Below are 13,683 nucleotides of genomic sequence, written 5' to 3' on the forward strand. Positions count from 1 at the left end.
AACATAGGCCAGGTCCTGTTACCTCATATCCCAGCAATAATACTTGCGTTACACTTGGGAAGACAACATTTGAATTTTCTTAACTGGCCATTGTCTCAAACACTGGCTCAATTTAACCCATGGCCATTGGCTCAACTTACCCAATGGCAAACATTTTGACTATATTAGCCCACACAACCACAATGATGCACTTTAATGCTAGGTTTAGGACCTCATATTGAAGCTTATAGAGACCACCAACTGGTGCATAGAACAATCTTAAAATGAACTACTTTGGTTTAGATACAAGCATCACGATACCTCTAACACAAATTAATTTGACTTGGTCAAAATCTTCTTATTTTTTTACCTAACTTGCTTACCACTTTTTTCATGCTTCTTCCTTCACTGATAAATAATACATTTTATGTGTGGTTTCCTAGAAATAAGGGAGGCTCAAGTTCAATTTACCCCTTTGGCTCAACTTACCCCACTCTCCCCTACTGTACTTTCTGTAGTCTACAAATCAGCACAAGCTTGCATTGAGCATATACTATAGCAATAAAATAGCCAACGACAGATTTATGCATGTAGTTTATAACCAGTAGTCTATGTCAAATGGTTATTCTTGAAAAGACAGTTTCTTAGTTGTTCAAAACAAGTGTGGCTTGCCTCTTAACTTAGTTTGATCTTTGTCTACCATCCTTGTTTGGTGTCTTTGATTGTCGGGCTTTCCTACCTATCAGAGAGCTAAGATTAATGATATGTGACTATATTGGTCTGTTGAGGTTGCCTATGCTGTAGCTGTACTTAAATGTACTCGAGATCTCTCCAAATGTTACAATTATTGCCAACTGTCTTCATGAGGATGTCAGGCAGAAAGCCGTGAAAAGGGTTATTGTCAGCGCTGTTCATAAAATATTTTACTAGCCCGACTGCCGCCAGATGGTGGTAATATTCCATAATTATGACGTAAGGAATAATACCGCCAATGGGTGACAGTACGTCGAAGATTTTACAGTATGGAAACACAAGTAGCCTAATTTTCCGGGCCAGAAAATCCCCAAAATTGTCAGCAATGAATTAAATTACAGTATTTATATATATTTTAACTGTAAATATCAACTTAAATGATTTTAATTAAAAACACATTTTCTTCAACACTGGGGTGCTAAGCCATTTATGTAGACATAGGCCTAATGCTATTGGCAAAGTGGGTGGGGTTATATCCTGCCTGTTTGGCCCTGTCCGGGGGTATCATCGGATGGGGCCACAGTGTCTCCTGACCCCTCCTGTCTCAGCCTCCAGTATTTATGCTGCAGTAGTTCATGTGTCGGGGGGCTAGGGTCAGTCTGTTATATCTGGAGCACTTCTCCTGTCTTATCCGGTGTCCTGTGTGAATTTAAGTATGCTGTCTCTAATTATTTCTTTCTTTCTTTCTCTCTCTCTCAGAGGACCTGAGCCCTAGGACCATGCCTCAGGACTACCTGGCCTGATGACTCCTTGCTGTCCCCAGTCCACCTGGCCGTGCTGCTGCTCCAGTTCCAACTGTTCTGCCTGCGGCTATGGAACCCTGACCTGTTCACTGGACGTGCTACCTGTCCCAGACCTGCTGTTTTCAACTCTCTAGAGACAGCAGGAGCGGTAGAGATACTCTTAATGATCGGCTATGAAAAGCCAACTGACATTTACTCCTGAGGTGCTGACTTGTTGCACCCTCAACAACTACTGTGATTATTATTATTTGAGCATGCTGGTCATTTATGAACATTTGAACATCTTGGCCATGTTCTGTTATAATCTCCACCTGGCACTGCCAGAAGAGGGATGGCCCCTCATTGCCTGGTTCCTCTCTAGGTTTCTTCCTAAGTTTTAACCTTTCTAGGGAGTTTTTCCTAGCCACTGTGCTTCTACACCTGCATTGCTTGCTGTTTGGGGTTTTAGGCTGGGCTTCTGTACAGCATTTTGAGATATCAGCTGATGTAAGAAGGGCTATATAAATAAATTTGATTTTATGTGCACTTCAAGTCTGGGAAGACTATGATGGATGACTCTGTGGGCATATTTAGGTTAGCTGACAATGTCACAAACGATGCACACGCTTCAATGAAGCATTAGTCTGTGAGTAGTGATTAGGGTTGGCCAGATTGCTACAAGCAATGACAAGAAATTGCATTGTGGGAAATTGTTATTGACTTGTTTCAGCTAGTTTAATCCTGTTTTTGATACCATGTCTTGTTTTCAGATGTTTTGACTAATTAGGTCAATTAATGTCAGCAATCTAACATGCTGACCACACTGCCCACATTGCGTTCGCGAGTGTTGCAAAATAAATGTACACATACATTTTATACTCTTAAGGATCGGACCCTTTTTTTCAATTTTTACCTAAAATGACATACCCAAATCTAACTGCCTGTAGCTCAGGACCTGAAGCAAGGATATGCATATTCTTGATACCATTTGAAAGGAAACACTGAAGTTTGTGGAAATGTGAAATTAATTTAGGAGAATAACACATTAGATCTGCTAAAAGATAATACCAAGAAAAAAACGTGAGTTTTATTGTTTTGTTTTTGCTCCATCATCTTTGAAATGCAAGAGAAAGGCCAAAATGTAATATTCCAAGTTAGGCGCATCTTGGCCACTAGATGGCAGCAGTGTATGTGCAAAGTTTTAGACTGATTCAATGAACCATTGCATTTCTGTTCAAAATATTGTATCAAGACTGCCCAAATGTTCCTAATTGATTTATTAATACATTTAAGTTCATAACTGTGCACTCTCCTCAAACAATAGCATGGTATTCCTTCACTGTAATAGCTACTGTAAATTGGACAGTGCAATTAGATTAACAAGAATTGAAGCTTTCTGCCCATATCAGGTATGTCTATGTCCCGGGAAATGTTCTTGTTACTTACAACCTCATGCTAATCACATTAGTGCACGTTAGCTCAGTCGTCCCGTGGGGGGTAGGGTCACCGATCCCTTAGAAGTTATTCAATAATTTAATCTAAACTGCTCACGCGCGTCTGCTCAGCCAGGCGCTAATATAGAATTTGGTTCTATTTTTGACGCTTGACGAGAAGCAAGTCCTGCCTCTCCCATCACTTCATTGGTTTTTAGGAGCGTATACCCATGTGGGGGATGGAAAGATGAATTGAGGTACTCCCCAGTCCAGTGGGTGGTGGAGATGCACCTTAAAGTTGGTTGCCAACCACCATATGTAAAGTCCAAAGAAGAAGAAGCCCGAAGGAGAGATTACTAGAAACGAAGTAGATGTCCCCTTATCTGTGGATTAGTTGTCTGAGGAGAGAACACACAATTTTGTGACTCAAAATGGGTAAAAATTATACAAAGATCCAGAAAAAAGGATCTTGTGCATTTCAGATAAAATAACAACCCAATGTTTATATCCCTGGACAAATTAGCTAACAACAGCAAGCTAGCTAGCTAAATGTCCATGAGTGTTTCATGTGTTTCGACCTGTCCTCAACTCAATATAAAGTCAGCAAAAAATAAACATCCTCACTGTCAACTGCATTTATTTTCAGCAAACTTATCATATGTAAATATTTGTATGACCATAAGATTCAACAAGTGAGACATAAACTGAACAAGTTCCACAGACATGTGACGAACAGAAATTGAATAATGTGTCCCTGAACAAAGGGGGGTTCAAAATCAAAAGTAACAGTCAGTATCTGGTGTGGCCACCAGCTGCATTAAGTACTGCAGTGCATCTTCGCCTCATGGACTGCACCAGATTTGCCAGTTCTTGCTGTGAGATGTTACCCCACTCTTCCACCAAGGCACCTGCAAGTTCCCAGACATTTCTGAGGGGAATGGCCCTAGCCCTCACCTTCCGATCCAACAGGTCCCAGACGTGCTCAATGGGATTGAGATCCGGGCTCTTCGTGGGCTATGGCAGAACACTGACATTCCTGTCTTGCAGGAAATCACGCACAGAATGAGCAGTGTCTGGTGGCATTGTCATGCTGGAGGGTCATGTCAGGATGAGCCTGCAGGAAGGGTACCACATGAGGGAGGATGATGTATTCCCTGTAAACACACAGCTTTGAGATTGCCTGCAATGACAACAAGCTCAGTCTGATGATGCGCGACTCGTCAGTGAAGAGCACTTTTTGCTAGTCCTGTCTGGTCCAGCAACAGTGGGTTTGTGCCCATAGGCGACATTGTTGCCGGTGATGTCTGGTGAGGACCTGCTTTACAACATGCCGACAAGCCCTCAGTCCAGCCTCTCTCAGCCTATTGCGGACAGTCTCAGCACTGATGGAGGGATTGTGTGTTCCTGGTGGAACTCGGGCAGTTGTTGTTGCCATCCTGTCTGAGCACTCCCTGTAACGCTGTCTTAGGCGTCTCACAGTACGGACATTGCAATTTATTGCCCTGTCCACATCTGCAGTCCTCATGCCTCCTTGCAGCATGCCTAAGGCATGTTCATGGAGATGAGCAGGGACCCTGGGCATCTTTCTTTTGGTGTTTTTCAGAGTCAGTAGAAAGTGCTCTTTAGTGTCCTACGTTTTCATAACTGTGACCTTAATTGCCTACAGTCTGTATGCTGTTAGTGTCTTAATGACCATTCCACAGGTACATGTTCATTAATTGTTTATGGCTCATTGAACAAGCATGGGAAACAGTGTTTAAACCCTTTACAATGAAGATTTGTGAAGTTATTTGGATTTTTACGAACTATCTTTGAAAGACTGTCCTGAAAAAGGGACGTTTTTTTGTTGTTGCTGAGTTTAGTTCGTTTAGAGTTCATTTTGATATTAAACCTTTGTGTCCTTATCACATCTGGTGTGGAGCACAAAAATCAACATGTGCGCGATTCTGGATGCATGTCTGTTTTGCCACATAGTTGCACACAGTGGTTTTGTTGCCAAACAACCAAAACATCTATACAACATGATAAAGACATTTTTTATGGTTGAAATCTGGTCGGGACGTCTTATAAGCAAATCACATTTTGGTTGATATCTGTTTTTTGGTTGAAATCTGATCGACCTACTGACCAGTTGCCTAAGTGCTAGTCACTTAATCGATACCAATCTATATAAACATGTGTAGGGCTGTCCCCGCAAAAAAATAAAATATTGGTCAACTGAGAGTCAATTGTTTGACTTCTATTTTTCCCTATATAAACACACCCTATGTGTATTAATAAAATCAACACTAACTATTGAGCTTGTCTCATGCTTTAAGCGCACTGTTTGATTAAATAATTAAGACACAATGACACAGAGGGCAGCCCAGCGGGAGCTCGATGGCAATTGATTTGGACCGGACCGGGCTCAGACTTACCGCTCTGTTTAAAAAAAATAAACACAGCGAGTGCCTGTGACTAGCGCACGTTGTCTTTCTCGCCTCCCTGCTAGAGTAACCAGGCACCACAGCACAGCAACAGTGTTTATTGCGCTGTCTGTGGTGCTAAAGCTACAACATAATTTCATCCATTTCTAGTTTCTTACTTGTTGTTTCTCTGACTGAAAAGTTCTGATACCAACATCCCTCATTTGTTTAGAAAAAACATTCCATTTTCCCTCAACCCTTGCTCTCTTTACGTGACACGTATGCATCGCATGCACGTGACCAATAGGGCCTGACCTATAGCATAATCACAGCAATAAATTTGTTTTTACAGGCTCCAACACCATAGCACGTGACAGCATAATGGATGCGGAAGACGTAAAAAAGAAACTCGAAATGGTTGCTCGGGAGGGAAAGGGGAAGTCAGATGTATGACTTAGGGCGTTTTCACACAGTTTTGGGGTGCAGTTCGGTTATTTGTTACATTGTATTTTTTTAATCTGGTCTGGTTGGTTTCAGATTGCCAAATGTAAAAAAGTTTTTGTACAATTTCTTTATTGTACAAAAATGCTAATGTTAAATAATCTATATAATGAAGCTTCACTTGTGTCCCGATCTTCATATTACTTTTGCTATTCAGTAGCCTATAACCCCGGTATAGCCCCGTCTCCACTAATCTGCATAAGATATGCTCATAAATGTGCTGCTATACTCAATGTTTCAGAGATAAAGTTATGATGCTGTATTTCATCAAATACTCATAGTCAAATAACCAATAATAGGCCTGCTGTGTGACTCTGGTTCTTTTCCTGTGTTTGGTCTGGATTGCGTTCTTGCCCCCTTTCAAGGCTTCATTGGCTAGCTAAGATTCTCAAATCCTTGGTAAATTTACAACTTTGCTCTTTATCTGATAAATGAATTTTGAATGTAAACCAATCAGGGTTTAGGCCTGGGCACATCACTATTACAGCAACCACTTTAGTTGTTAATGTTCTTGTCAATGCTTTAGACACTAAAATGACATTTGTTTGCTTTGTTTGTGGACCTGTCAATAGCTTTTGATACTGTTGACCATGCTATTTTATTGAATAAGTTGTCCTTGATAGGCATCAGAGCTCAGGCCTGTTCATGGTTTCATGATTATCTTAGTGACAAAACTCAGGCCATCGTGATTGATGGGGTTAAGTCTGAATTTCTTGAAGTACATAAAGGTGTTCCGCAGGGATCGATACTAAGACCTTTCTTTTCACTATTTATATACATTTTATTGGTCAATATATTAATTCTAATCTTCATCTATAAGCGGATTATACTATTATGTATGCAATTTCCCAGACTGCTGTGACAAAGCTACAATCCGATTTTCCAGTTTTGCAGGAAGCCCTTTGACTTAAAACTCATACTTAATATGGGCAAAACTAGATACATGTTGTTTAAGTCTTCATAAGATTGTCTCAGATGGATTACATCTTTACTCATCGGATGGTTCTATAATCGAACGAGTCCCTGCATACAAATACCTTAGTATATGGATTGAGGTCAATCATTTAAAAAACATACGACAAAGCTTGTTAACGATCCAACCCTTTTTCTCAATTTTCGCCTAAAATTACTTACCCAAATCTAACTGCCTGTTGCTCAGGACTAGGGGTGCACATATCGTAACGGGCCATTAGCTAAAAATGCCAACATCAGTATCAGCCCGATGTCTAGTTTAAAGCCAATGTTAAAAACTGATGTCAACGCTACCGTGCATATACCCTATATAAACGTAGGTACATGACATTATGATGCCACGTAAAATTTGGCGCTGCACAGCATTCCTAACATAGCCCACAATGTCTGCTGTGTGGATCGAGCGAGCAGTCAATAAGTCGAGCAGTCATTGGAAAGTGTAAGAATTTCAGCGAGACAACTCCAAGGCGAAATTCATTAAAGCCACGATAATGGAATTCATTGCCCTTGACAATCAACCGTTCACTGTCATGGGTGATGTTGGCTTTTGCCAACTGGTCGAGCACTGGTACACACTACCAAGTGGCTATTTTTCAGATGTTGCCCTACCGGAGTTGCACAGTAATGGCGTCACTGCAATTAGCTTCACGACATACATACTATGGAACTCCGTTTGGGTCTTTATGTGTCAAAAATACAGTTGCACTGTCAAAGTTGTATTAAATAAGTCTGCAAACACCGGCCACAAACGATGTGTTTACAATACCGCGTTAGTAATAAAGCTTAATTTGTTCGACCGCAACTTGTGGGATAGCTAGCACGAATACAACCAGACTGAAAACAATGACCAGTAGAAACTGCAGTCATTTTCATTACTCTTTGCAATGATTTAGGAATTCTTGTAAGTATTAGCTAGGTAGCCACTTGTTGTTCGCCTATTGAAACTGAACTTCAGTTCATGAAAATACATAGGCAGCTACTGAACCCTGTTGCCAAAAGATAACGTTATAAGCAGCCAGCTAGCTTCATCTGACTAGAGGCTCGACCGGACCGGGTTATGAAGATAGCCACAATAAGGATTAGACACAATAGTGGAATTTGCTGTTTGCATGACAGTGATGCAAATGAATATGAATAGTAGAATTATGCCATACTTTTATGTTGAAGGCTAACCGGAAAGTCCACTATTGTGGCTAGCTTCAGATGGGTCCGAACACCATTAATCAAATAAGAACTGTCTTATAAATTAGGGCTATTTTTAGATGCTAACTATAGCTACAGTACTGAAACAGATAGTCGTTTTGCTATGTTTTGGGGGAAGAACTACATTGTTTGCATCCATGAGCTAGCTTGCTTTTTTATGACCAGCACTGTAACGTTAAGTGCGATACAACTTTACCAGCCTCGTAGCATACGTATCGATTAATCATATATACACACACACACTGTCAACTGCGTTCATTTCTTCTAATGTACTTCACTGAAGTAGGAACTTGGGTGCAATGTCAGACTGTATTTTGGGGAGGGATCGAGTGCAAAAAAACTGATGTCCATAAAAGCTTTAGTGAGTACCTACTTTAAACTTAATGCTACACCGATATTTGAAAGTGTGCCCAAATGTTAAACTAATGTATGTTTGGAATGAAAGGAATCCATGAGCGTCAGCCCAAGTCTGTCAGGTGGTCAGCCTCTGGCCTCTTCAGTATGCCATGATGATATTTGAATGGGAGGAATATCAGCACACTATTCCAAAGAACTCAGGTGAGTCCAGTTGCCTCTAACATTACTGCTTCAGATAGAAATGTGAAAAAGTATTTGCCCCCTTTCTGATTCTCTATTCAAAAGTAGAGCAAATTAAAGGGGAAAATACTTTTTCATAGTACTGTATCTATCAACCATTCACCTAGTGTTCAGTAACATCACCTCCCAACTGACTATTCAGTTTTCATCCGATGTTGGTTGTGAAAGCTTTACATGGCAGAGGGTAACCCTGGATATTAAGGTTTTTCTGAAAGTCCTCTGTCCGCACTAAGAGGGGGAGACAGGATCAACAGGGTGATTTGTGAAGCTCTGAGTGAGAACAAAACTGCCGGTAAATTTTACCATTTAATTAAAATTATTTATAAAAAATATATATTAAAAAATCTACTGCGTTTCTTTTATATCTCAAAATGGCCATGACATTTTAGAGAGATATTGATTTCACCACAGAAATGATACGTACAGTGGGGCAAAAAAGTATTTAGTCAGCCACTAATTGTGCAAGTTCTCCCACTTAAAAAGATGAGAGGCCTTTAATTTTCATCATAGGTACATTTCAACTATGACAGACAAAATTAGAAGAAAAAAAATCCAGAAAATCACATTGTAGGATTTTTAATGAATTTATTTGGAAATTATGGTGGAAAATAAGTATTTGGTCACCTACAAACAAGCAAGATTTCTGGCTCTCACAGACCTGTAACTTCTTCTTTAAGAGGCTACTCTGTCCTCCACTTGTTACCTGTATTAATGGCACCTGTTTGAACTTGTTATCAGTATAAAAGACACCTGTCCACAACCTCAAACAGTCACACTCCAAACTCCACTATGGCCAAGACCAAAGAGCTGTCAAAGGACACCAGAAACAAAATTGTAGACCTGCACCAGGCTGGGAAGACTGAATCTGCAATAGGTAAGCAGCTTGGTTTGAAGAAATCAACTGTGGGAGCAAATATTCGGAAATGGAAGACATACAAGACCACTGATAATCTCCCTCGATCTGGGGCTCCACGCAAGATCTCACCCCGTGGGGTCAAAATGATCACAAGAACGGTGAGCAAAAATACCAGAACCTCACGGGGGGACCTAGTGAATGACCTGCAGAGAGCTGGGACCAAAGTAACAAAGCCTACCATCAGTAACACACTACGCTGCCAGGGACTCAAATCCTGCAGTGCCAGACGTGTCCCCCTGCTTAAGCCAGTACATGTCCAGGCCCGTCTGAAGTTTGCTAGAGAGCATTTGGATGATCCAGAAGAAGATTGGGAGAATGTCATATGGTCAGATGAAACCAAAATATAACTTTTTTGGTAAAAACTCAACTCGTCGTGTTTGGAGGACAAAGAATGCTGAGTTGCATCCAAAGAACACCATACCTACTGTGAAGCATGGGGGTGGAAACATCATGCTTTGGGTCTGTTTTTCTGCAAAGGGACCAGGACGACTGATCCGTGTAAAGAAAATAATGAATGGGGCCATGTATCGTGAGATTTTGAGTGAAAACCTCATGATCCCAAACACACCGCCCGGGCAACGAAGGAGTGGCTTCGTAAGAAGCATTTCAATGTCCTGGAGTGGCCTAGCCAGTCTCCAGATCTCAACCCCCATAGAAAATCTTTGGAGGGAGTTGAAAGTCCGTATTGCCCAGCAACAGCCCCAAAACATCACTGCTCTAGAGGAGATCTGCATGGAGGAATGGGCCAAAATACCAGCAACAGTGTGTGAAAACCTTGTGAAGACTTACAGAAAACGTTTTGACCTCTGTCATTGCCAACAAAAGGTATATAACAAAGTATTGAGATAAACTTTTGTTATTGACCAAATACTTATTTTCCACCATAATTTGCAAATAAATTCATAAAAAATCCTACAATGTGATTTTTTTTTCTAATTTTGTCTGTCATAGTTGAAGTGTACCTATGATGAAAATTAGAGGCCTCTCTCATCTTTTTAAGTGGGAGAACTTGCACAATTGGTGGCTGACTAAATATTTTTTGCCCCACTGTATAGCATCCACATTTGTTGTCCATTGGTGTCCCCGTATTGAACACATTGATGGGATCAAATTAGCTCTCTAATCCACATTTCACTTTTCTCTAAAGTGTTGCAACCACCTACCTCTGAGAAACATTAATACAACCTGACAAGGACATTTAAAAAATAGTTTTATTCCTAATACTATTGAACATTTGAGCTTTTCATAATCTTATATCACTGGCTGGTATTTATTTTATTTAACTTGGCAAATCAGTTAAGAACAAATTCTAATTTACAATGATGGCCTACCCCGGACAACGCTGGGCCAATTGTGCGCCGCCCTATGGGACTCCCAATCACGGCCAGTTGTGATACAGCCTGGAATCGAACCAGGGTCTGTAGTGACACCTAACACTGAGATGCAGTGCCTTGCACCACTCGGCAGCCCATTGGCACAGTATTGTACTTCACACTGCTGTTGAAAAGGAAAAATGTGTGAAACAGACTTCAGAGGTTTGTTCACTGTCCTCACTGCGACATTGTGGATGTGGCTCAGATCCTAGGCACTCTTTGGCTGGGGAAATATTGAGAGAGTTCGATTAAAATGAACCACGGTTCACCGGTCTATGGCTTGTGATGTAAATGGGCGAAAGCAGTGAGGGAGGAGCGCCTTTATCAAATTGAAGAGTAATCTGCACCGCTCGGTCATGTCAACAATGGAGCATGGTTTATCGATAAAATGTTAGAATTTTCTAACTTTCATTGGGAAGACAGAAAGCGTTAATCTAAAGCTATCACTTTTACATGTGAACACAGAATCCTACTCATTACTTCACCTACATCACTTTTGTTTAGAGCCGACTTCGCCATCGGACAGAGCTGGGCTCTTGGCTGACTCATCCCCAGGAGGCAGCAGGGTTCCAAAACGAATGCTATCGGTTTAGATTCCTCCCACCGAGGCAACCTGGGCCAGATAATCAAATCTCTCAATATTGTGCAATGGGAGGAGAGGCTGATGCTAGCTCAGGCCAATGACTGTGCACTGGGAAGGGACTAGTGGTTGGTCCAGGGGGGGCCAGGAGGGAGAATCTGACAGGAGGACGTCTAGGCGCTTGTACTGCTTCTTGGACTGGCGCCTCCCTCGGAGCAGACGCAGGCAGTTCAGCATACCTCGGTCTATCAGCATCTACAGGAGAGCCAGTAGGATATAGTCACACAGTCATTGAGTACGTTTAAATGCATAGTAATAATTTGATATTAAACTGATTATGGCAGTATGCAGATTATGCAATAGTCACGTAAACACCTTACTCTGCTTATCTTAATTGGCTTAAGGTCAAGTTCAAAGTAAGCATATGGGGTCTCTTATCAATCATGCGTTGGCACAAATCTGCGTAAACCATGTCTGGAATCATTTCCACACAAAATGTGATTTATCAATATGAACATTTGCTTGTGTGCATACATTTCACGCACAGCCATGCGTAGGCACAGTGCCAAGTGGTGGAATAAGGGAACTATTTGTCAAGCGTAGAATGGGGAAAATGTGTGAAATTGTGAGTAATAATATACATTTTTTCTACTTCATTGCATTTACATTGTGAATTCATGCAACATACTGTATCTGGTCAGGCTATATCACATAATTTGACCACAGTGGATTTGCTACGATAATAATTAGGGCTGAACCCAAATAGTCGACTGGTCAGTTGACCAAGCAAATATATTTTTTTTCATGGCACACGGGAGACCTGTCTTATTTGCACCCATCTTTGTGAACTAATCCATAGCGGAGACTGAGACAAAGGCTCTGCATGGTCAATTTGACATCTGCAGTGGCCGTGCAGCATTTACTGTGATGAGGCCTCCGCAGAAGTCTGAGCAAACATACATTTTGCACATCGCGGAGTAGAGCTATTGTCAAAGAAGTGAGTTCGTGTTCATACAGGACCTCCCACACCACACCTACCATCAACCAATCATGTCAATGCGGGGCTATAAGGAGCCCTCCGCCTTGATTTGGCCTCCAGAGGTTCCGCAATTGCGTCACACCAACGAAGCCACCAACCATATTTACGTCTCAAGCATAAATTGTCTTTAATCCATTGTGGAGGCCACGGGGATGGCACAGTACAAGAAGAAGTGTAGTGTGGCTAAAATGCACTAAGCACCTCTCTCTCCAGAATCCGCGCTCTCCCGACAATTTGTGTACATTCATTGTTTCATCACATCGTTGTGTGAATTGTTTGCATCTATCAATTCCCCATTACATATCACCAGTAGTATATTTACTGTTAATTCCTAATCTGTTTGTTTGTCTACGGTAATTTCTGTTAATGCATTCAATATATTATTATATTGTTAGGTTGTGTGCTCTGCTATGCTACACTTTTGAGAAACAAGTCAACTTAGTCAGTCTTTGTTTGGAGTGCTCCTGTCAATGTTGAGTAAGGACGTTCACAATCAGGTAGAAGTAGGCCTATATGCTCGCAAATGTATGCATATAGATGTTTCCATTTGGGGATCTGATAGTATTTCTGATTGGCTTAACGCACTACCACTAATGAGCTGTGGAGCTTTTCAAAGTAGGCTAATGTTTTCTTTACCTCAAACGGCAAGCAAACAAAGTCCGTTTTTATATCCATTGAGAATGACAATAGGTCCTCAATGCATTTGAAAAATCTTTACAGTTCTCTCCTTTTCGATAACCACTCAGCGTGAAAGGGAAAAATGTAATTCTCTGATCCTTCGGCCCAAAATAGCTGAAACAACATTTCAAGTTCGTTGCAGACAGGGCCATGCATAGCCAATGTGATTTATAGGATATTTATTTTTATCAGGATATTTTATAATTACAGGCTGCAATGATCGTATTTGTTTGCTTTATAGGCAATTTTTACATAGTTGGCAATAGAAGTTACTTTTATCATTTTCATTTAGATAACCACATGACAATGATTTTAAGATGCGAAGACATTATACATTTAAATTAAACTGTGCATATGAAAACCATAACTGGCAAGAGAAATTGACATTTCACATGAGAAAAAAAACTTTGCTGACTCCTTGTTTAGCTTATAGAGCCCCACAGTGGAGGTGTGTGTCATAATACGCATAAAACCTAGCTGTCAAACAGGGAAATGGTTCTAATTGTTTTTTAGAAAGACTTAAAATAAGGGC

At 40.9% G+C, this 13,683-nt stretch overlaps 1 protein-coding gene across 2 annotated transcripts in view; it reads right to left on the reverse strand.

The window, feature by feature from the left end:
- Positions 1 to 10,674: 10,674 nt before the first annotated feature.
- Positions 10,675 to 13,683, reverse strand: part of LOC139368663 (ATPase cation transporting 13A2) — a 37,529-nt gene continuing 34,520 nt past the window's right edge. Inside the window, exon 29 of one of the 2 annotated variants that reach the window (XM_071107831.1) lies at positions 10,675 to 11,689. In XM_071107831.1, the coding sequence (XP_070963932.1) occupies positions 11,522 to 11,689 (168 nt within the window). In that variant the 3' untranslated portion in view covers positions 10,675 to 11,521. The remainder of the gene's footprint in view (positions 11,690 to 13,683) is intronic. The other variant, XM_071107830.1, reaches the window with a different exon arrangement.

Source organism: Oncorhynchus clarkii, chromosome 16 (assembly GCF_045791955.1).
Source record: "Oncorhynchus clarkii lewisi isolate Uvic-CL-2024 chromosome 16, UVic_Ocla_1.0, whole genome shotgun sequence".
Taxonomy (NCBI): Eukaryota; Metazoa; Chordata; class Actinopteri; order Salmoniformes; family Salmonidae; genus Oncorhynchus; species Oncorhynchus clarkii.